The 23,282-nt window shown below is 39.6% G+C and overlaps 1 protein-coding gene across 1 annotated transcript in view; it reads right to left on the bottom strand.

Annotated features, from left to right (window-relative positions):
* Positions 1-434: 434 nt before the first annotated feature.
* The window catches only part of Ubn2 (ubinuclein 2), a 67,177-nt gene continuing 44,329 nt past the window's right edge, over positions 435-23,282 (bottom strand). Inside the window, 5 exon segments of the mRNA XM_038321037.1 lie at positions 435-8,665; positions 11,061-11,150; positions 11,418-11,649; positions 19,873-21,423; positions 22,862-22,912. Of these exon segments, the coding sequence (XP_038176965.1) occupies positions 8,616-8,665; positions 11,061-11,150; positions 11,418-11,649; positions 19,873-21,423; positions 22,862-22,912 (1,974 nt within the window). The 3' untranslated portion in view covers positions 435-8,615.

Raw genomic sequence — 23,282 nt, 5'->3', positions numbered from 1 at the left:
GTTATAGCAAACAGATCTGCAATCCCATGGTAGTTCTTGCATTCATAAATAAACCTTGCTCACAAGCAAAGAGAGAAAACACCCAACTCTTAGCCACCTTGGTTATACTTTATTTCATTATTTGGAGTACAAAATTTTCACCCAGATAGAGGTTTCTTTTCCTCTCCTTAAAGTTTGATACTGTTTAACAAGAGAAAGCTTGGGGAGGCTCAAACTAACGCACTCTCCTCCAAGAACGGTTTCAGTGCTCCAATATTTTCTAGAATAAGATAGTTCTTCTATTTCAGTTGACAACAGGTCACTGCAAAGCATGGGCTCTCTTTTCTGGTGCTGCTATGAATTGGAGGAAGCTGTGGTGGAGAAGGCCCTTGCTGACCACATGTCAGAAGGTGTGTACTATCTATTGTGGAGGAGAAGGCCCTTGCTGGCCACATGTCAGAAGGTGTGTACTATCTATTGTGGAGGCGGAGCTGAAACATCAAGAAAGCTGTCCCAAAGCCGGCTCAACTTTCTATTTAAAACAAGTACCTTTGTCAACTGACAAAGATTTATTTCCCTTTTTATGTTTCTAGCTAAAACTGGGCAAATCCTTGGTAATTTTGCCGGTGTGGGAGAAAAAAACAATTTTCTGACAGGCATAATGTTTCTGCAAGCAGTAGAGGTAAGCAAGAAAGGAGGAAAGTTCTAAGTACAGAAAATACAACATGGCTGTGAACTTTTAAGCACAAGTTGTCATACAGGCAGACAACGGCTCCTCTTAGTTGTTGATTCCTAAATGTACTTTGAAGACAGAGGAAGCCACTGACTTTCACATTCCCTCAAGGAAGCCATTTTATCTGACGTCAGTCAGAGCTCTACTGCCAAGCATCCACCAGTGAGACTCAGGGTAAACCAAAATTATGTAGCAACATGGGGAGCAAATGATAGTTTTCCAAGGAACTTAAAACTGGGACTAAGGATTTAAAGGTCGGCTTGGCTCAGATAGACCTTAGCAAAAGAGCTCTGTTCTAGGGGAGGCATGGAAACAAGGCAGGCTGTTATGAGCCCTAATGAAGACTGTATTTCCTCTGATGAAATCTTGAAAGGTACTGGTATATAAAAATGAGACCTATTTATTGTTATTATGGACCTGGACCTCCAGGCTTTGCAAATGCTGGACAAGAGCTCTACCACTGAGCTACACCCTCAGCCTAGGAGATCTATTTTTTAATATAAATGAGAAGAGGAATATATTCCAATCATCAGTAATCCCCAAGTTCTGGACTATATACAGAATCTTAATTGTACTACTGAGACTTCAAAATGTGTTCCTGACCAGTTTGGATAGCAGTGTTAAAGTATACAAAGTTTGAATACCAACTGCTATGAAATGGGAATACATAGGAAACGCAGAGAAGCAGAAGCATCACAACACAAGGAGATCACAAATAAACACCTTAAAGCAAATGGTACTTAGAGTGTGCATGAGAAGTGTCATTTAGCATCAGGTTGTTAAAGGCATTTCCACTAAACTCAAGATAACCTATGCTTGTGCCCTCTGCTAAGATGCAAACTATCCACTTATACTATCTTTGTGTTGGAACACAGAGAGCAGATGGAAAAGTGGGGGGAAGAGGATGTGGAAACAATCTGCCTTTCCTCCCTAGATCTAACAACAAGCAACTTATAGTGTAGTGGAGCAAGTGGCTAACTTAAGAGCTCCACACCAAAGGCAAGAATAAAGATCAAAAGAAATGAAGAACTCAACATTAATATTTGAAGCTCTTCCATCAGTCTTAGCCATCTTTTCAGCTCTGTTAAGCAAACATTAAACTTCTCAGCAACACACTGGGTGACTTCATAAAAGCACAAACATGCTCCACGACACTAACTCCAGGTCTGCACAGGTAAAGGGTCTTCAGCTAGCTTTTTATGTGAAGTTCACATTTTAGGACAGATGAACACAGACAACACATCTATTTTAGGCTGCTGTTATTCTTCCCCAGAGGAAACATACACACATTCGACAAAACCCCTAAACCTTATTACTTTGGGTTGAAATCTTAACATTTTTTATTGAATAAGGAACAAGAAGGAAATGCAGAAAATAAAGACTATGTTTATCTGCATAGCTGGTACTTAGAGGTTATGAACTAAGGCCTTATCTGGAGCAGAAAAAAAATCAACAAAAATGCCAAAAGGGATTTTAGAAAAACAATAACAAACACCTAGGACTTAGAGACTGACCAGGTCCGAGCCAGTTCTGGTGTCAGCCCAGATGTGCTGGCTGCTTAGGCCTAGTGCTTTCTCTGAACTCGTTTGAGCTGTAACTGTCCCTCAACACCCGGGTCGATCTGCTGACCCTGAATATATGCTGTGATCTAAACTCCTCACACTCACTCTCTCTCACACACTATTTTAGCCCCAGCAAAAACTGCAGCATCTATTTTCTTCCTTTGTTTTAAAGAGAAACATTTTATGTATTATTACTTAGTATGCACGAATAGAAGGTGAGATAAAATTATCTTAATCTCCTCCTGGGAGCTAGGGAAATCATGTTTCCTTCTACTCTGACCATCCCTACCTCTGCTCCTGGTAGGAAATGAATCCTGTCTTCTTTCTCCCATTTTCCTACAATCTGAGCAGCTGATGGCTCCGACTTGCTTATGGGCTGAAGAAGCATGAACTGCAAAGTTAAAAGTACACGCAGCACCCTCCCCCAGGGCAAAGCTGGACAAACCTACATAAACAGGAGCAGTGTGAAGGGTCTGACTTACTATTAGAAACGCAAAACCTTAGTTTCCACCACCAAGCAGGTACTACAAGTAAACTAAATTCAGAAGGTGGAAGAGGGAGCTATAACCTGTCAGGATCATTTATCTGTAAACCAGACTATCTTGAAAACATCACACAAGTAATAACATCATAAAAGCTTAAAAAAAATCAATTGGTAGTTAAGAAACTTGGTATCATCCCCTTTGATTTAACCTGAAACTAGTAATTCTACCACACTATAAATATGGTAGCTTAAATATCAAATATGCATCTAAATTAAAATTCCAATGATTTTTTTAAACATAAAGACCATAGGGTGCTCTTTATATCCATTTTAAGGAAAACATTTGCTTTTCAACTTCTGCAGCAAGATAATACTATTAATTATATAGGATGTTCTAGAAAAACTCAAAATATTTTTGAAATAGTAAGGTCTCTGATATCCCTGGGAGGTAGGCAATTATTATTATACCCAATTGTCTCATGGGTAATGTGAGGCACAAAGGTTAAATGACATCCCCCTAGATAAAGTTGTTTAGGAGTTCACACTCACTACTGATCCTAGCCAGACAGCAGCTCTGCTACCAGGAGCTTCTTTTTTTTTCAGCCACAAGTATCCTTTTCCAATTAAAATTTTACTTACATGGGGTACTTTGTAGATATATTTGTACTGTTTAGAGAATTGGTTCAATTTAGTCTCTTTCAACATGTCACATCTAAAATAAATAAATAAATAAATCTTAGATTCTGGAAGCTTTGTTATTTTGCTCAAGAAAGATCTTTAAATTATGAAATCAGATCAAAATCTAATCATCTGGAAAATAAAGAGATTAAAAATCTCAAGCATGTTGCAGATTATGAGTGTTTTTTCACTATCTAAATTCTAAGCTTATTGAGTTTTAAAAGGTATTCAGCTATATAATTTCTTAAAGATTATTTTCCAGAAGAAAACACCTTTTAATATTGACATGAGTGCTAACTTCCTTCAAAGTGTATTCAGATACCACTGCATGGTTCTAGCTCTAGCCACCCATGTGTTTGTCTGTGTAGGGCACCATCTCAGATTGGCCAACAAGATGCTCTTATTATTCTGATGCTTCCTTACACACTACGTCTGCCAAATTTGGAAGGGTAGAGAGAAGTGGATTACATCCAGAAAAAGTCAATGAGTCCACCGAGTTTATTATGCTTGCAATAATCAACACATATATGCTATATATATATTATCCTATACACACACACACACACACACACACACACACATTTATTAACTTCTACAGATATTCAGAAGGGGAAGCCAGCATCATGTGCAGACTACTTCCCAATCTGCCCATCTGAATCAACTCAAACCAATGGAACAAACAGGGCAGACGTTCTGCAATGTCAAAAGGGCAGTGTAGAAAGATTGCCACGAACAGCTGTTCCTGGTTTTAGACACACACTGCATCTCATACTTGTGTCCACACATACAAAGCAGAGGGAAGAGTATTATAACATGATATGATCTTGGCAAGTCTGAGATTCTTTCTCCTGAATCCCTTGACTTTATCAGTATGTATTTGAGGGTGTCTGAAAAGTTTCAAAAGAGGGGAGAAAAAGAAAGAAATAAAAGGCACTTAACAAAGACAAAGGCCTGAACTGAGCATGGTTTAGAGTATATAAGCATTTTTACCAGAGATAAGAAATTATTTACAAGGAGTTAAACTTTTCCCTTAAAACTTTATAAAATAAAATTGCATAACATGTTTGTGATCATTTATCTACTACTGTACTTTTTTTCTGCTTTGTTTTTACAAAACCAAAGCACCCCCAAAGCAAAAACAAAAAGTCACACATGTACAACTAAAAGTCAAAGTGCCCCTTCAGAGACCATCAGGTCAGCACAAGTACTCGTGCTGAAGCACAGGACAGTTCTCAAGTTTGGCCTGCAGTATAGACTTTTGTCATTCTTCTATTTTCAATTTGAAAAATAAAACAAAACAAAATCCAACAAACAAAGGAAACAAATTCAAAACCTAGATAATAATAACAATACAAGGACCAGTGTGCTTTTGTAGTACACTCCTAAAATAAAGTACCCTAGTTCTACACTGGGAGCAAAGCACATGACAAAATCTCCTACAAACAGAGAAGTTAAAGTCAACCAACACAGGCAAATTCATTTCCAAATGTAGCAGCAAGTAGGACAGATAACAAGTTCTAGAGACGATCCCAAAGGACAGAGTTCTTATAACCAATGGCAGTTGCAATAACAGTAGAATTTTCATTTCAGAAAGTCTTGAGCCAAGTAGAGGTGGAAAGGGTTGTGGGAGAGGGCATCTGGAGGAGAGAGAATAGGAGTGCCTGCCCTTTCCATCTCTGCATAGTAAACAATTTAGATCTGCTTTGGGAAAAAATATCCTGGGTTAAGATCAGTTCCAATAAGCTGTTTCCAAGCAGGTGTCAAACCCACAGTTTTCAAACGGGTATATGCCCGGTTCTTCCCCCAGTGTTGGGACCCAAATAAGCCTTATTCATCAGCATCTATGACACAAAACAATTTGGGCTAATAACATCCATCAAAGGGGTGGTGGGCATGAAAGAATGTACTAATTAAATCTTCCTGATTTCTTCAAAGTATAAGGACTTTCTTACTATAGATTAACTTGGCTTCTTTCCCCCAAATCTTTTCTCCAGATTGTTTTAAAATCATGATTTCCCACTCTGTTCTCAGAAGCATGAGAAGAATTATAATTTAACTTTAATAGAAATTATTGCTTGCATTTATTTTGGAGGCTCTCAATGAGCTTGACACTTTGCTCCCAAACAGTCTCCAACTGAGGTTCAGCAGTGCTGTCCTAGGACAGCTCTGCTGACTGTTATTGCTTGTGAATACTGAGGATCACCTTGTATGTACAGTAACAGCTTATACATCAGTGAAGGCAATTTCAAATATAAGACAGTTGGAAACAAATAGCTTAATCTTCCTGAATCAAGTACCCCATGAGTGGGTTAAGTGTGCTGATTTACCTCTGCATTTGGATCTTGCTAATGCTCTTTAGCGATACACATTGCTCTACAGATATCCTTTCCAGTTATTCACCATTTTAAAAATAACATAATTTGACTTTAAGTGCAAAAATACAGTATGAGTCGCAAGTCTCTGTTAAAAAATAACCAACTTATATGCTTGTTTTTAGTAATAAAAACTGTAAAGACAGGTAACTATAAAGTATGGAGACCATTTTCAATGTTATGATATAGAAAGAAATGTATTTACATGTAGAAAGGACTCTGATTTCTGTATAACACGAGAGGGTTGCTGAAGTAGTGATCTCACAGCAGTCCTTAGGGAATCAAGACTGACAGGAACAGAATATACTTTACATCTTATATTTTTAGAGCCCAGGGCTTCAGGGAATTTTATAAAAAGACACAGGAAAATGAATTACTAATCTTGTTTTCTAATGATGGCAAAGAATCATCAGAGCCTTCGTATAGTATGGTTCAGAAGTGATGGATTTAAGAAACTACAATTATCATTATTTGACTTTTAATAGCATTTGATTTATATGAATGGGTGTGTCTATGTAAACACACAAACACACAGGTATCAGCAGGAAGAGACTAAAGTACTGACTTCTCCTTGGTAGAGGAAGTGAAGCCTAAGGCCGCCTTCCTAAGCATACCCCCAGCACAGCAGCCCAGGCAGTATTAGCAGGCATGTTTGAAAAGAAGTCACCCGGTATTATAGTAAGCCAAGAGCTGAGCAAGTTCCTCTAAGAGACCTTTTAAATGAAACTTAGCATGCTAAATTCAAGTCAAAGCTCTCTTCAACGTCCCTGTATCTTTCCAAAATATCTACTGGGCTCATGTAGCATCTGTATTTGTTTTATTGATAGACTAAATTACTATAGTCAAGAAATTATACCAATGATTCCTTTTCTTTTTTTTTTTTTTTCTTTTTTGAGACAAGGTCTCATTGTTAGCCCAGTCCAGATTAGCCTGGGACTCACTGACATATACTCCAAGCTGGCCTCAAACCTGAGATCCTCCTGCCTCAGCCTCCTGAGTATTGGGATTACAAGCACTGGGCGGCACACCAAGCTTCAATGGTTCTTCTGAACAATCATTTTCCCTTACTGTAACAAGTTCTTGGAACTAAAGTTTTAAGTTATTTATTCATCATTATTAATCATTGGTATAATTTCTTTTGGTTATAAAGCATGCCAATGTGACTTAAGTCAAATTATAGGCATTAAAAATCCGAGTAGATCTGTGGTTGGTTATTATAGTCCTAGATGCTTCTTGGGACTTCTGCTTATTAAAGGAAAATTGGGCCTGGTTAACACTCTTATCTGTATAAACTTAATCGTACATGGTGACATGTAACGAGAATATAAAAGCAACCTTGTTATGACCAGGCTAGTCTGTCATCATATATAAACAAATCTGTCATCATATATAGACTAAAGTTACATCACTTAGAGCTACTCTTAGTCTGAAAATACTCAGAAGTTTAAAATTCAAGGGACACCACAATGTAATTGAGGCAAAAATAAAATGTTTCCAAATAGAATTTTATGTTTTCCCCTTTACATCCTTCACTGTCTCTATTCACATACAGAAACCAGAATTAAAGAATCTTAATTATCTGTAGGTTTACTTGAATATCAGCATTCTGATTAAATTCTAGTAAAACTTCAAGATTCCAAATGCTTGAAACATTTTTACTGCACTGGATATAGGGCATAAAGTTTCACTGTGATAGGAATAAAAGGTGATCCCTTGTGCACATCAGTACTCTTACCGGGATTCGTCCCTTTAAAACAGTGTACTATTATGTGTATGCTATTTAGTTGGCCCACAAAGAAACAGATGCTATGCACACTGTTTATATCAACAGCTCTAATCACCTAAAGTACGACTAGTAAAGAGCACTGTGCAGTGAGGGAACTGGGCGTCTGCAGTTCTTGGCAGGCTACAAAGGAGATGAGCAGCAAAGCAGCAGCCCAACAGCAAAGACCCCACGAATCAAGAGAAAATGCGAGCACTCACTTCTGCACATCAGCAGTAGAAATAAATACTAACCAGTCCAGACCGGAGGACAGTCAGCTGCACAGAGGAGTTCAGTACCTACTCTGGAAGGAGGATGAAACAGACCCTTTCACAAAAAGGGTCTACATTTTGTCTGTTAAGAGCAACAGGCTCACTTTCCTTACTTTAAAAATCTAGAAGATATAGTAATATATATATATATATATCACTGTGCTACAGCAACTTTGTTTGCTGAAGCATTCCAGTCTACTGACTTACACTGTGAACTGCTACATACTGGAGAAGATTCAAGTTTGCTCAGGACATTTGAGGGTACAGTACTCTTGGGCTACTGTCTGGAGAGCATCATGCAACTGACTGTAGTAAATCTGTCCACTACATAGACATGACTGATTCTCCTCAAACTGGGTTAATTCTACTTTTTAGTTGCTTTTATTATGCACTTATATGTAGAGTGTTCAGATCCAACCCCCAGGATGGATGGCCATTTACCCAAATCCTCTCAACTTCCTTCTTTCTCCCCTCCAGGGTTAAAAAAAAAATTAAATTGATACTTCTGTGGGTTTGACAGCTGAGTCTCTTTAAAGTACGTTACTATGGGAACTTTAAGAGACCAAAGGTCACTAACTTTGCACAAAAGCATTTCTTCCTCCTGCACCTGGCTTTGCTCAAGTAACATTTCCTTTCCTTTTCCTCCTCACCACAGTGCTTGGGACAAGAATGTAAACATCGACAGAAACAGCAGCCCTGTGACCACATAAGACTTTCCCATCAGGTAGGTCCCATCAGCCAGTCAAATGATTCCTCTCTTGATTGCTGGGAAGTCACTGAGATTTCCGTGGTAACTTAGTGTCCCCTTTACTTTGGCCTCCATCTGAGAAAATAAACAAATTGATATGGTTTGGCATATTGTACAAAAGAAAAAAAAGGAAAAAAACCAGAAGAATCAGTTTATTGTGAATTACATTTCTAAAAAGATAACCTTTATCTCACATGATGATGGCATTATAGAAGTTGATTACACATACGATGCAGAAACTCAGTGACTGAAAACTACATAAAAACTATTCCAGCAGATGTTTACCATTTATTTACCTCATAACCATGTCCAATGCTGGATTACAGAGAAACCAGATCACACAATGCTCACCTTCAAGGGACCTACCACATCTTTTGATTTCTTTGGAAGCCTAGGTCAATTTTATTTTCTTGTAAGTGAAATTGAATACTTTGCCATAACATGACATGTGGTAATTCCCAAGCACTATAAACATATCACACTGGTAGTAAAGAAAGTCCAGCTATGTCTCTGTGTAGGTCCTAGCCTTGAGGTACAGGATGCGAGGCTGATGCTGGGCAGCTTAGTTTCCACATCTACTAATGCTATTGTCCTTCACTATTTACAAAAAATATGGACCCACTCCATGTGATCCTCAGCCAAATAGTTCTAAAGTAACTGGTAGGAGAGAAAAAGGGGTTACCCAGGCAAGAGTAGGACCCAGTGACCCAGAGGGCCAACAGAATAGAAAGTCTCCATAAGTGCAGAACCCTAGTAAGGAAAAGAAAGACTCAATGACAAGCCAGGCCTGAGAGATAACAACAAGGGAAGGAAACTCTTCAAAGGAAGAGAAATGAGTAGGGATCATAAGTCACATGGCCAGATTCACTCATATCCAAGAATCTTAGAAAATATTAAAAAAAAATTAAAACACTGTCCTTAGAAGAAAAACTGTATCAATGTTAGTGATTATTATAAAGTAACTTTGGTTAATTATTGAAATAAAACAATTCTATCAACTAGACTGAAATTCTTTAAACGAGCGTTTAGTGTAGCATGACCCATGGCAAAATCTGGCCCATCATCTGTTTTTGTTAATAGAATTTTATTGGAAGTCAGCTTTACTTGCTTGTTTATAAATTATTTGTGGCTATTTTACATGACAATGATTTAAGTAGTTGTAAAAAAAAAAAAAAAGAATAAATGACTTTAGTGCCTGCAGACCACAAAATATTTATTATTTGTGCCACTCACGCTCGGTGGCACACAGCACATAGTGAGTTCAAGGCAAGTACGATCTATAAAGCAAGTTCCTGGGCAGCCAAGTCTACACAGAGAGACCCTGTCTCTGAAAACAAAAGCAAAGAAAACCTTTTTTTGACCTCTGTTTACCAGCTGAGACTCTTTCAATCAGTTACTGTTATTAGATTCCAGTAGGACAGCTATGAGGACCTTTATCTTCAGTGTGGGGTGAGAAAGTGATGGTGAAGCCTTTCAAACTGGCAGCTCTAAAACTGGAAATCCAAAAAGTTTAAGGCCTTACATCGAATTTTTTAAATGAATAAACTTCAGTAATTTGGAAAACACTAAGTCATCTTTTTCCTGTGCTGGGAGGGTGGGGTTGACCAAATAAGAGATAGTTCCCATAGAGCTGGAACAATGGGGTCTTTTGACCATCAAGAATCCTGGTTGTCTACTTCCTTGTAGGCAGTCACATTCATGACAATCATCAAGAGCTCCTGTCCCCAATTGGATCCCAGAACGGGAATATATTCAAGCCCAATCAAGAGCAGGAAGGTCAGATGGGGTTTATGTTCCTTCTCTCAAGGATGAGTCTTGGGCAGCTGACCACAGGAATGACCTTGAAATTGATGATAGCCTATTGCCTCCAGACTGATGCACAGCTCCAATTTCTGCCCTATGCTCAAGAGTAAACCAGTGTAAAGACAGTTTTAGTTTTTCTTTCACTTGTATGGGTATTTTGCATGTATGTATGTGCCTGGTGTCCACGAAGGCCAAAAGAGGGCATAATATCTCCTAAAGTCACAATGGCTATGAGATGCCACGTAGATGCTGGGAACTGAACTTGGGTCCTCTGTAAGAGCATTAAATGACTTTAACTGCTAAGACTTGAGTATGACTTCAAAACACCTTGTATGTATACCTTTGTGGAATTGGTCCCTTTACCTTTTTTTGTGGGTTCTGGGGACAAAACTCAAGGACTTTAACCTGCTGAACCTTCTTGCCAACATCTATGACTTTGGATAATTACTTTATGAATTCTTGATTAGGCAACATGTCTATATAATAAAATCCTTTCCCCATGTGTCTAATAGATCTCATTTATCCTTTTTTCTTAAGAAAAAAGTGTCTGCTGCCACTGAGGATCCAGGAAGCCCCAATATTTTGTCATTTCATTCACACTGTTTGAAGAAACTTTAATCAGCATCTATACTCAGTTATACACAACAGGAACAAGCAGCTTGCTTACCATTAAATGCTTGCTGTAAGTGTGTAGGCAGAGGTGAGTGGGAAAGTGTTGCTGCATGCGGAGTTCCCGGCTGTAAACTCTTTAGTAAATCTGAGAGGGAAACAGACTTGTCAGTGATCTTTACCACGTGAGCCCCGTTAACTTAAACTCAGCAAGACTCTGTCTTCTCTAATGCCGGCCTAAGCCCCAGCTCCAGAGTTTTCTAGCACTACAGCACACACATGTAAAGAGTTGACTTATGTAAATACAGCCATGAGTATGCTAAGAAATTCCCCATGTTGACTTTCTCCTACATACTTCATAACAGAAATGCGGATGGACGGTCCATTAGTTCATCTGAAACAGAGCCCCACTTACTCTGAGTTAGGCTGTGATGGAAAGCGGCTGAGGTAGATCCCGAGGTGGTTGTCACTCCAGCTGTGTCCGTTCCAAAGCCAAGTAGCTCCAAGGGAAACTGGAAGGGCATGGTCACTGGAACAAGGCCACCCAGCATCCCAAAAGGAGTCACAGTTTGATTTGTTACAGACAAAGGTGATGTCATGAGAGTCAGAGGTGAGGCATTAGCCAATAATGATGCTCCTGTTGTGGACTGTGTAGAAACCAGGGGTCAAATAGATAAGAAATAAAGCATTGCACCTAAGTTGATTTAACATCTTCATGGATGTAAGACTGTGTCTTTATCTGTTCTAACAAATGAGAGAAAAATTAAGACTGAGGTGAAAAATATAATCCAGAGTTACTAATAATGCTTCTGAAAATCTGCAAACGACATTTGGAAACTTTTGATTATACAGTTCTTGTATCAGCACTGTAGTTTGCTTCTTAGCTGTTCAATGCCCATTCTTGCTTGTAAGCCTCAATCTCCCTTTCTCTACTTCTCCTTCCAAAACTACAGATATGGATCACAGGGAGTAATTCGAGTCAACGTCCCTGGGACTCTGCAGACTCTTTCCTGGCACAAGGCCTACAGCTGCTGCTCCCATCTTCTGTGCTTTCGTCACAGCACCTGACACAGATGAGGCCCCGAGCACTCCTCATCCTTGGTCTTACCTGTGCTGTGCTTCCCCAGAGCTGCACACTTCCCAACCTATACCAGAAAGGGCGCCAAATGAAGCCTCCCACAACATTCTTTCTCTCTCTTTCTTTCTACAACTCCACTGTTATTTCTGCATCGTTCCCATCTCCCAGTCATAATCTAATCTTATTTGTAATCCTTTTAAAAAATCAATACTGAATGACAACCTTCATTTTCCACACTATCTCTCCAGAACCACTAAAACTGGTTTTCATTACATCACTTTTCTGAAATCAGACTTTTAAAGTATAAAGCATTTTCTCATTTCTTTATGTGAGTTTTGAGGCCCTGAGTGATGAATCAGAAATCTGCTAATGTCGGTGTGCTTCTATGGAAAACTACTTAAGTATACTCAAATAAATATATTTGAGCTAATTCAGTATTTCCAATGACTTTCTATGCGACAAGATTTTTTCCACTTTTGATATTTCTTCATGATGGGCACTTATCATTATCAACATTTATTTAAACACATCCAACTTTCTCAGACGCAAACATTACACACTACAGTCCTGCCACTGTAGTTTTCTTTTGTAGACTATAATGCTTCCTCAGCTAAAAAATTGATAGTTTCAACCGTGGTCAATAAAACAGAATTTTATTTCATTTTTTTTTTTTTAAATTTAGAAACTAGAGAGATGGTCAGTGGAGGTGTCACATGCCTTTAATTCCAGCACTTGGGAGGCAGAGGCAGGCGGCTCTCTTTGAGTTCAAGGCCAGCCTGGTCTACATAGCAAGTTTCAGGCCAGGTAGAATTTCCAAAAAGCCTTGTCTTTCTTTTCTTTCCTTCCTTCTTTTTTAAAGATTTATTTATTTTATTTATACCCAGTGTTCTGCCTGCACACCAGAAGAAGGAATCAGATTTTATTATAGATGGTTGTGAGTCACCGTGTGGTTGCTGGGAATTAAGTTAGGATCTTTGAAAGAGTAGCCAGTGCTCTTAACCTCTGGGCCATCTCTCTAACCCCAAAAAGCATTTTTCTTAAGTTAATGATACATATTAGATATTGTTGGTTTGTGTGCCATTTCTACCAAAAACATCATTAATTAAAGGCTTTATTTATTTTTCAAACAACATCTCATTATGCAGCTCAGGCTGGCTTGGAACTCATTATGTAACATTAAAAAAAAAAAAACAAACAAACCCTGAAATCCGAGTCTCCCAGCCTCAGCCTCTTAACTACGATGATTACAGGCATGCCTCAGATACCACCACACATGGGAAAGGCTAAAGGTTTTATTTCGTAACATGTAAGAAAATATATGTAACTTTCCCATACATATGTGGCACCCCAGGGTTAACACCACTGCTGAACAAAAAGTGAAGTCACTCTCAAGAAGTCATCTTATTTAGGTTCCACAACTTCATTTCCCCGCTTTCCGCATCTCCTGTGTTATCACTGATATTTATAAGCTCAGTTCTGACCTGTCACCTTAATTTGAATCCTGTGAACCAGAGTTTAGTGAGTATCACCACATGGGTTTCCAGCACTCAGCTAGCCTGACATGTCCAAACTGGACTCACCTGGTCCCCACCCTCCACTGTCTTGCCATCAGCAACCACTTCTTTTTCCAGGAGTTTGGGACATCAACCTTAGTCTGCAGGCCTCATAAACTAAAGGAGTTTCTTCTTCACCCAACCTTCTCTTTCCACCCAAGCAGTAATCCTCAACACTTTGTTAAGAGACACTTTGAAGGGGGCTGGAGAGATGGCTCAGCGGTTAAGAGCACCGACTGTTCTTCCAGAGGACCTGGGTTCAATTCCCAGCACCCACATGGCAGCTCACAACTGTCTGAAGACCCAGTTCCGGGGGATCTGACACCTTCACACCAATGCACATAAAATAAAGTTAAATAAACTATAATAAATATTTAAAAAAAAAAAAAAAAAAAAAAAAAAAAAAGAGACACTTTGAAGAGTTGCCAGCCCTTTTCTCTACTATACCTCTTATGATACACAGTGGGTACATTTAAGAAAAAATATCCAGTTAGAAACAATACTGTTTTAAAGTGACTAGGATAAAAAGGATCCTATATCAGTTTAAAAGTATGCAAGAATGCGGGTTGGAGATATGGCTCATTGGCTAGGGGCACTGGCTGCTCTTCCAGAGGTCCTAGATTCAATTTCTACAATCATATGGTGTGGTGGCTCACAAACATCTCTAGTGTGATCTGATGCCCTCTTCTGGCCTGCAGGTATATATGCAGGCAGAACACTGAATACATAATTTAAAAAAAGTTTAAAAAGTAAGCAAGAATGGTTCCTTCATTTTAAAGATAAGTCTATTGTAGTCTCAAGATAATCTCCAAGGTTGTGCCACAAATGGACTCTCAGTGAGAAACAGTAAATAACGCAAATGATTGAACCTTTTAAAGCCTTTCTCCAAGAGTCTAACTGAAGCATTACAACAGATAGAGAACATAAATTAGGACAAGTTCCAAATTTTAAAAATAATTTGAACACCAGCAATTAAAAATATGCTATAACTAATGTTTTATACTTTTTAAGATTTTTTCAAACCTAATTTTGTTTATGACTAAGTTAGAATTGCCAGGTGACCTCAATGTTAACACTGACATTTAGGCGTTTCTCTAAGAGGTACTATCAGAAGTAGAAAATCCCACTTTTATAATATTCGGGAGCATAGAAAGGCTGTCAACATTGGCTAGATAGACTATATAGTGTCCATAATCAGACATGTTTTTTTTATGAATGGAAACTGCTTTTCTCAGGTAGGCACCTGATCCTATAACGCTACTCGTTCTGTTTGGTGAGACAGCTGTTTCGTGTTCACCTAGAATAATATTCTGATATGTAGCCAGACTGTTCTTCTGGTCAAAACCTTCCAACAGGTTCCCTTCTTCACAAAATAAACCTCAAATCCTTACTGTCCCTTATAAGGCCCCCTTGACCTAGTGTAGGTTTATCCCCACAGTTAGGTCACACGCACATGGACTTTCATCTCAGGCTTGTTTTATATTCATTTCAGCATTTTTATATTGCTGTTTCCTCTAGCTAATACCAATTTCCTGTCTTCTTTATGCATGGCTATGCCCTGTTATTTCAACTCTCAGCTCAAATGAAATAGTATTTCCTTTAATAGGTCTTCTGTAGTCCCTTATATTAGCAACAATCAATTTTTTAACATTTTTTTTCATAGCACATGCTTCTTTCTTTTTAAAATAAAACTGGTATTTAGCTTATCTAGAATATATAGTCCACGAGAGCAGATGTAGTGTGTTATTCACCCTGGTTCCCCAGCACATAGAACAGAGCCTGGCACATGGTACTCAATTTGCTCACTGAATGATGGCTTTTAGAGTTATAAAGTAACAAATACAAAGTAAGTTGAAGCGCAATAAAGAGGAAGACCGTTCTGTAAGGAAAGTAGACAGAGCCTGGACTTAGGAATATTTTCACTTTCAGCCTTTGTTAAATGACCCATCTTTTCCATTGTGCTGTGGCTAGCACTGCAGATGCCTCGTAGACAGGAAGTGCAGGCTTCTCGAGACCGGACACCAAATGTACTCCCCTCATGAAGGAACACCGCTTTAAGCACCTGTGTTTAATACAGCTGAGAAGGGTCAGAGCTGCTATGTCATATGAAAACAACTACCAGTGGCAGAGGCGACGTGACATTAATCAACTGTTGACTTTTTTTTTTAGTCAAACCAGTAAGACAGAAAAACAGACCAAAGAAAGCAGGAATCTTGGGGTTTCCAAGTCATACAGTGACTCAAGAGTGGAAGAATACCGGGAAGGAACTTGTCAGGAACATACATTTTTGTCATGCAGCTTTCTTGCTGACAGATCAACTATTCTTTTTTTTTTTTTTTTTTTTTTTTTGGTTTTTCGAGACAGGGTTTCCCTGTAGTTTCTAGAGCCTGTCCTGGAACTAGCTCTTGTAGACCAGGCTGGCCTCGAACTCAGAGATCCGCCTGCCTCTGCCTCCCGAGTGCAGGGATTAAAGGCGTGCGCCACCACCGCCCGGCTCAGATCAATTATTCTTAAGACAGTGAATGGATTCTTTTAGGATAAATGATAATCAAATACAAGATGGTCAGGTAGATTTTAGAATTGAGAAAAGGTGAAGGACAATTTATCCAGACCCTTGAAGGCAATGACATAAAAAACGACACAAAGCCAATTTTTAAGTAGAGAAAACTCCCTTACTTATAAGAAAGTAAATGAAGTCAACTCTGATAATGGAACAAATACTTATGTCATGGGAGATTTAACCAAAATCTGATTACCATTTCAGCAAAATGGTACAGCTACAGGAGAACTGTAATTCTTATTTTCATAATGAAAATGACAAGATAACATAATGGCGACATTCATGAAATTAAGAGTTTATCATTCATTTCTTCATTCTTTTTTGAGACAGGGTCTCCCTATGTAGTCTTGACTGGTTGGGAACTCACTATGAAGATAAAGTTAGACTCAAACTCACAGAGATCCACCTGTTTCTGCCTGGTATTGAAGGTGAGCCACACCATACCTGGTTGTTATTATATGGTGGTGCATGTTTATAACCCCAGTAGTGGCCTTGTCAAAAGTCTTGTCTCAGAAAGAACAAAAGTATGGATAGTAAGGAGGTATGGGGCCAGGAACTATCACTTTTTTTTTTTTAGAATTCCATTTCTTTTTTTCCTTTGACCAAATTAAAGGTTAATTTTAGAAAGGATCGTTTTAGCAAGTCTGAACATTAGTAAAGACTAATTCCCAAATTATCTGTAAGGAACAAGGGTAAGCGACACTCCCCACTATCAGCATTTGAGCTTCGCTTTCGCTGTTCACCTCTCCCCCTTTGTCTTTCCCGCTCTTTGAGACACAGTCTCACTATCTTGCCTAGGTTGGTCTTAAAGTTACGGGCTCAAGTGATCGTCCTGACTCCTGTGCTAGGCTGCAAATGAAGAACACTCCACTCAGCTTTATTTCCTTATTATGAAAAAAAATTTTTAAGAGACTAAACATCCATATGTTTAGTAAACTGAACTTGTTCTACATTAGTATGCAATCCTGAACCCATGTGAGTAGAAGAATGATAACTCAGCATTATTAATGTGTATTCAACACCAAGTCTTACACTATACTAAACTGCACGAAGACCCTACAAATAGTAAGGGGAAAGCTTTTCATTAAATTCCTAATGCACAAAAACTGGAGCAGCATGAAGTTAAAGCCTTGCCTTAGACAACTCACTGTTCTCAAAGACTTAGGACCTAAGTACTTGTAAATCATAAAATATAATATACCCTACATATGAAAGGTGGTGGGCACAGATAGTTTTTATTTTGTCTCTAAATTTGCTCACAGTGACTATATATTACTTCCAGGAGGGAAAAAAAAAATCACACATCATTAATGTGAAGAATTAAATTTTTGAAACCCTCAAAATATAGTGAAGGTAGAGAAATGAACACAATACAAGATGGCATAGAAGTTAGAGCCAAGAAACAGATGAACAACAAATTAGACGTGCTAGTCCAAGGCTGTCACCCAGCAGCTGACGCTGCAGTAGCCTGGGCTGCAGAGTGAGAACAAAGTTCTCAGAATAACCCTTAAGTGGGGTGTGGCAGCACATGCCAGGAATCTCCGTTTCAGAGACAGGTAGGGGTACAGCAGGTCCTGGCCAGTCTGACCTATATACAAATGTTCATTGTCTAAGCAAAGCATTGTATCAGAAACAATTACCAAATATAGAATAATATAGTCTTTGCCTTTTTTTTTTTTAAAAAAAACTTTCTTAAAATGACATTTCTTCTTGAGTTGGGAGAACTGTGTTACCATGTATGTGCACATAGGCCAGAGGATAACTTTCAGGAGTCTGTTCTCCTTCTACCGCCTGAGTTTCCAGGGATCAAACTCAAATCATTAGGCTTGGCAGCAAGCACTGTTACCCATTCAACCATCTCGCTGGCCAAGAATAAAACATTCTTGAGCTGAAAAAATAGCCAGGTCTGAGGCTCATTATGTTCTAAGTACAAAAATTAATGAAAACTAGATAAACATAGCTATAGTCTAAGAATACTGGGGTTTAAAGGTAAATTTTCTAGCTATTTCAGCAGACAAAACACATTACTTACATGGAGAATAAAATAATCCTAAACACTAAGCAATGTATTTGAAGTGGAAGTCTACCCTCGTGTGTTACAACACAGAAAGGAGAGATTAAGTCTGAGAAAGCAATGGTGAAGTAAATACCATCTATACCCCTTCTAGCAGAGACCTTGGCTAACAGAGAGGCATGTTTACACTAAAACTTTTTTTTTGTTGTTGTTTTGTTTTTCGAGACAGGGTTTCTCTGCAGCTTTAGAGCCTGTCCTGGAGCTAGCTCTTGTAGACCAGGCTGGTCTCGAACTCACAGAGATCCGCCTGCCTCTGCCTCCCAAGTGCTGGGATTAAAGGCGTTGGCCACCACCGCCCGGCTACACTAAAACTTGACAAACCACTGGGAAACTGTGGTATGCAGGTATTCCATCATTGAGTGGACAGAATTATACATGTATAACTAAAAAGTTAATGTAAAATAAAAATTTGGATAGGATAAAATTTTAAAGAAAAGACAAATGTATAAATTTGATTAAATAAACAAAAAACAGCTGGATCAATGGTTAAGAGCACTTGTTCTTTCAGAGGACTAGAGGTTGCTTCCTAGCACTCAAGTCAGGGCTGACACCTGCCTGTTAACTCCAGCTCCAGGGATCAGTCGCCCTCTCTGGCCTTCTTTTTTTTTTTTTTTTTTTTTTGGTTTTTTTCGAGACAGGGTTTCTCTGCAGCTTTTTTGGAGCCTGTCCTGGAGCTAGCTCTTGTAGACCAGGCTGGTCTCGAACTCACAGAGATCCGCCTGCCTCTGCCTCCCGAGTGCTGGGATTAAAGGCGTGCGCCACCACCGCCCGGCCCCTCTCTGGCCTTCTTAAGCATTACACCCAACATGCATATCATGCCCCCATACACATTTATAAAGACAGAAGAAAAGGTAGGGAGACAACCGAATATGTTAAATTTCTGCACTAATTCTTTTTGTTCTTGCTTTTAGTAAGAGATAGAGATTGTGAAGATTTTTTTACCCTCAACAGGGTATCATACAGCCTATGCTGGCCTCAAACCTGACTGCGTAACCAAGGGTAACTTTGAACTTCTGGTCATTAGGCCTCTACCTCTCAAGAGTTGGAATTGTAGGAGTGTGCCAGCATGTCTGGCTAAGAGATAAAGTTTTAAATATAAACTCAAGTTCTGTTTTCCAAAACAAATGTTAAGGTAAATGTGAGTCTTTCCCTGATATTGGGGACTGAACCTGGGGTTTCACACGTGTTAAGAAGACACTGAGCTAACAACTTCAAGCTCCAATCCTACCTTCTAAAGTTTTTATTTTTAGCAAGATTTTGTTGTGCAGCCCAGGTTAACTTAGAATTCCTTGTATATAGCCCAGGCTTGCCTTCAACTTGAGTTCTTCCTGCTCACCCTTCCGTGCGCTAGGATTACAGGTATATGGCACCATACACAAAGATTAATATGATACTTGGCTGAAAAAAATAAAAAACACACATCCCAACAAAAACCTCACCCAGCACTATGATGTCAACACTGAGAACAATCCATGGCCATAGCTGTTATCGGCCTAGCGTAAACACATTATATATATTGTGTATGTCACATGGGAAGTCATTAAGGTGGCTTAGAAAGCTTGCTCAATTTTACATTTATCACATGAATGCACATCACATACATACCTGCACACTGGCTGTTACCACTGAAGACCCTGAGGCAGAGGTTGGTCTATGTGGAGTAGACAACGATTTAGTAGCACCCTGTGTTCCACTTCCTGTTCCCCCAGATAGACTAGTCCTATTAGCTCCACTTGAGTTAAGGTTGCTACCTCTGCTGGCAGGTACATTCATTGGAATTCCGCTCAAGCTGTTCTTCCCAACAGTTCCAGTGGATGATGAGTTTGTTAATTTAGAAGGGGTCTGAAGAGTTTTTGTAGACGGAAGGCCAGAAGTGCGATTTGAGGGCAGCAAATTCAGAGTGGGAGACTGTCTGCTGATGCTCACTCCACTGGGCTGTTTATGGACGGGGTTGTTACTTGAGGGATGGTTACTCTGGGCTACTAGTGTGTTTGGACTGGAAGAAGTCGGGCATACAGCAGGCTTGGGAGCTGGGTTGGATTTAGAAATAAGTTTAGTTGATACTGAAGGCTTAGCTGACAGAGAGGGCTTGGGTGAGGCAGAAGGCTTAGGTGAGGGCAAAGGTTTGGGGGATGTGGCAGGCTTGGGAGATGCGGCAAGTTTGGGAGACGCAGCCATTGAGAAGGGAGATTTGAAACCTTGGGTAGAGATTTGTGACACCATAGCCTTGGCTAAATAATTACTGGAGGTAGTGGTGCTCGGTGCTGTCCTAGAAACCAGGGGGTGGGGCCCCTGAGAACCATTTCCAGGTGATGGGGTAGACAAAGGGAGGCGATACATCAGTGGCTTATCTGAAGTCTTGAGTAGTTGGGACGAACAGGAAAGCTGGGGGTTATTACTTAATTTCACCACTGGGTTGGTCTGTGATTTACTAATGGTGGCTTGTAATGGAGACACATAGTTCTGCTGGACAGCTGAGTGCTGGTGCATCTTTGTTGCTTGTGTTAACGGAGAAGCATCTTGGGCCTCTGATGTTCCCAGAGCATGAGAGGAGGCAGCAACTTGGGCTTGGGAGGAGGAGACATGAGTCTGAGAAGAGGAAGAAGCATGTATCTGGCTTGACCTTTGCAGTCCTTGCTGGAGTAGCCTGGCTGGCAAAGGTTCTAAGGAAACTTTAGGGTTCTGAATTGAAGAACCAGCAATAAGGCCTGAAGAAATGCCCGTATGAGCTAAATCCTGGGGTTTCTTTGGTACTGGCCCCGTGTGACCAGCAATAAGACTTGATGAGTGTGCAGTCTGAGTAGAATCTAGTTTTTTGGGAGTAGCCAGTGGTAACTTACTCATGATACTTGCTAGTTTTTCTTCTCTCAGTCCTGGACGAGGCTTTGTAGTTGGCACATTTAGCCTTGAGCCAACTGAGGGGCCCTTGTTCCCATTGTTGATGGCAGCTAAAGCTTCAGACACAAGATCCAGTGAAGGTGAGTGGAAAGGAAGGTCTTCATCCAGGGAGTCATCGAGGCAGATGGTTTCTTGGGCTGGTGCTGAGCTAGAGCTGGCTGAGGCAATGATGGATGTGCTGGAGCTCGTGGAAGGACCACCAACTGAAGCCACCAAAGATACAGGAGGAGCCTTTGGGTCTTTTTTCGGGCTACATTCCTAGCACAAGTATCATTATATTGGAAAAAATACAGAGAGTTAATTATAAATTTTTTTTTTTTTTTTGGTTTTTCGAGACAGGGTTTCCCTGTAGTTTCTAGAGCCTGTCCTGGAACTAGCTCTTGTAGACCAGGCTGGCCTCGAACTCAGAGATCCGCCTACCTCTGCCTCCCGAGTGCTGGGATTAAAGGCGTGCGCCACCACCGCCCGGCTTATAAATTTTAAACTTAGTTTTTACAAGATTAAGAAATTCCTATGATGACTAAAATTACTTTTTGGCCTTTTTTTTTTTTCCTGACACAAGTTTGTTTATAGCCCTGTCTGTCCTGAAACTCCCTACATAGATCAGGCTGGACTTAAACATACAAAGATCCATGTGCCTCTGCCTCTTAAGTGCTGGTATTAAAGGCCTGTGTTACTGTACTGGACCTCTTTTTTTTTTTAAGCTAGAAATCTTGAGAAGACTACTGAAAACAAAATTATGTTGAGAAGACGGTACTCTAAGCAGCTCTCCTCATAACACAGTGTGTGACACACCATGCCATTATGTCCTGGCAAGTCATCTTACCAGATCCTGAAACTGGGGCTGAAGGGCAGCGACTGAGGGAGACATCACTCGTTAACTCTACCTCCATCAAATTCAGAACCCATTTCAATCCCAGCTTCTCAGAGCTTTTACTTTCCTGGTGCTCAGGAGGGACTTCGCCTTCGTATCAAGACTCGAACTCTTGTCTAGTAAGGTTTGCTGATGTGGGTTCTCGTTCCGTTTCCTTGCATTTCTATAGCTACCTACCACCAGGACATAGGGAAACTACTGAACTATCCAACCATATTTAAATCATATCGCTACTCATTATGATGAACATTACTTGTAATTTATCAAATATGTGTTTTGTGTCTCCTATGAGTTAAGGCTCTAACTCATAACTTTATTTCCTAAGGAAATAAAGATATTAGTAATTAAAGTGCTAAACATCTAGGTGAATATTGTCTGTTAAATTAACTGTCTTGCCAGGCGGTGGTGGCGCACACCTTTAATCCCAGCACTCGGATCTCTGTCAGTTTGAGGTCAGCCTGGTCTACAAAGTGAGTTCCAGAATAGCCAGGGCCATTACACAGAGAAACCCTGTCTTGAAAAACCAAAATAAATAAATAAGCAAATAAGTAAATAAATGAATAAATTTTCTTAAAATTCGAGGAAGAGTTAAGAGAATTATAGTTTTAAGTATCAGAGTAAAAGAAAAACATTAGCAAGTCAAAGAGCAACTGTTTATTTGTTGGGAGTAATATAAAGTACTAGACTAACTTTATGTTTAAGATAAAAACAAAACTATTACACAGATCAATACATCATTTCAGGGGCTCTACTAATTCCTTGGAAAGAAAAAGTCCCAAACCCAGAATCTCATATATTGATGTGTACAGCCACATCACTTACCTTCAGCATAGTGGGGAAAGAACGAACAGGAAGGGTCTTTATCATCACCTCCTAGGGTGTTACAGTAAGTAAGCTGTTAAGCATGCTTTACACTCCACTTGTTCTAAACCTCCATCCTAAGAACTCCATTTTGCAAACCTCACTACTGATATAGAAGCATGGGTATGATCCCATTAGGGTCCCTCTGCTGGCTAAAATGAAAGGGTAACACATGACACATATGTTTGCACATGTGGACAATACAAGTATACTATTACTCCATCATTAGATAAAGTACAGGACTGAAGTGGGGCAGTAACAGCAAAGGTATCACCAACACAAAGTTTCTATTTCAATTATTTTTAGGGAAGGCAGAGTCTCATATATTCCAGGTTAACCTCCAACTCCCTATCAAGCCAAGGATCATGCTGATCATTCAATC

Source organism: Arvicola amphibius, chromosome 2 (genome assembly GCF_903992535.2).
Source record: "Arvicola amphibius chromosome 2, mArvAmp1.2, whole genome shotgun sequence".
NCBI lineage: Eukaryota > Metazoa > Chordata > Mammalia > Rodentia > Cricetidae > Arvicola > Arvicola amphibius.
The sequence above is the reverse complement of the archived record's forward strand: the minus strand, read 5'-3'. Positions and strand labels throughout refer to the sequence as shown.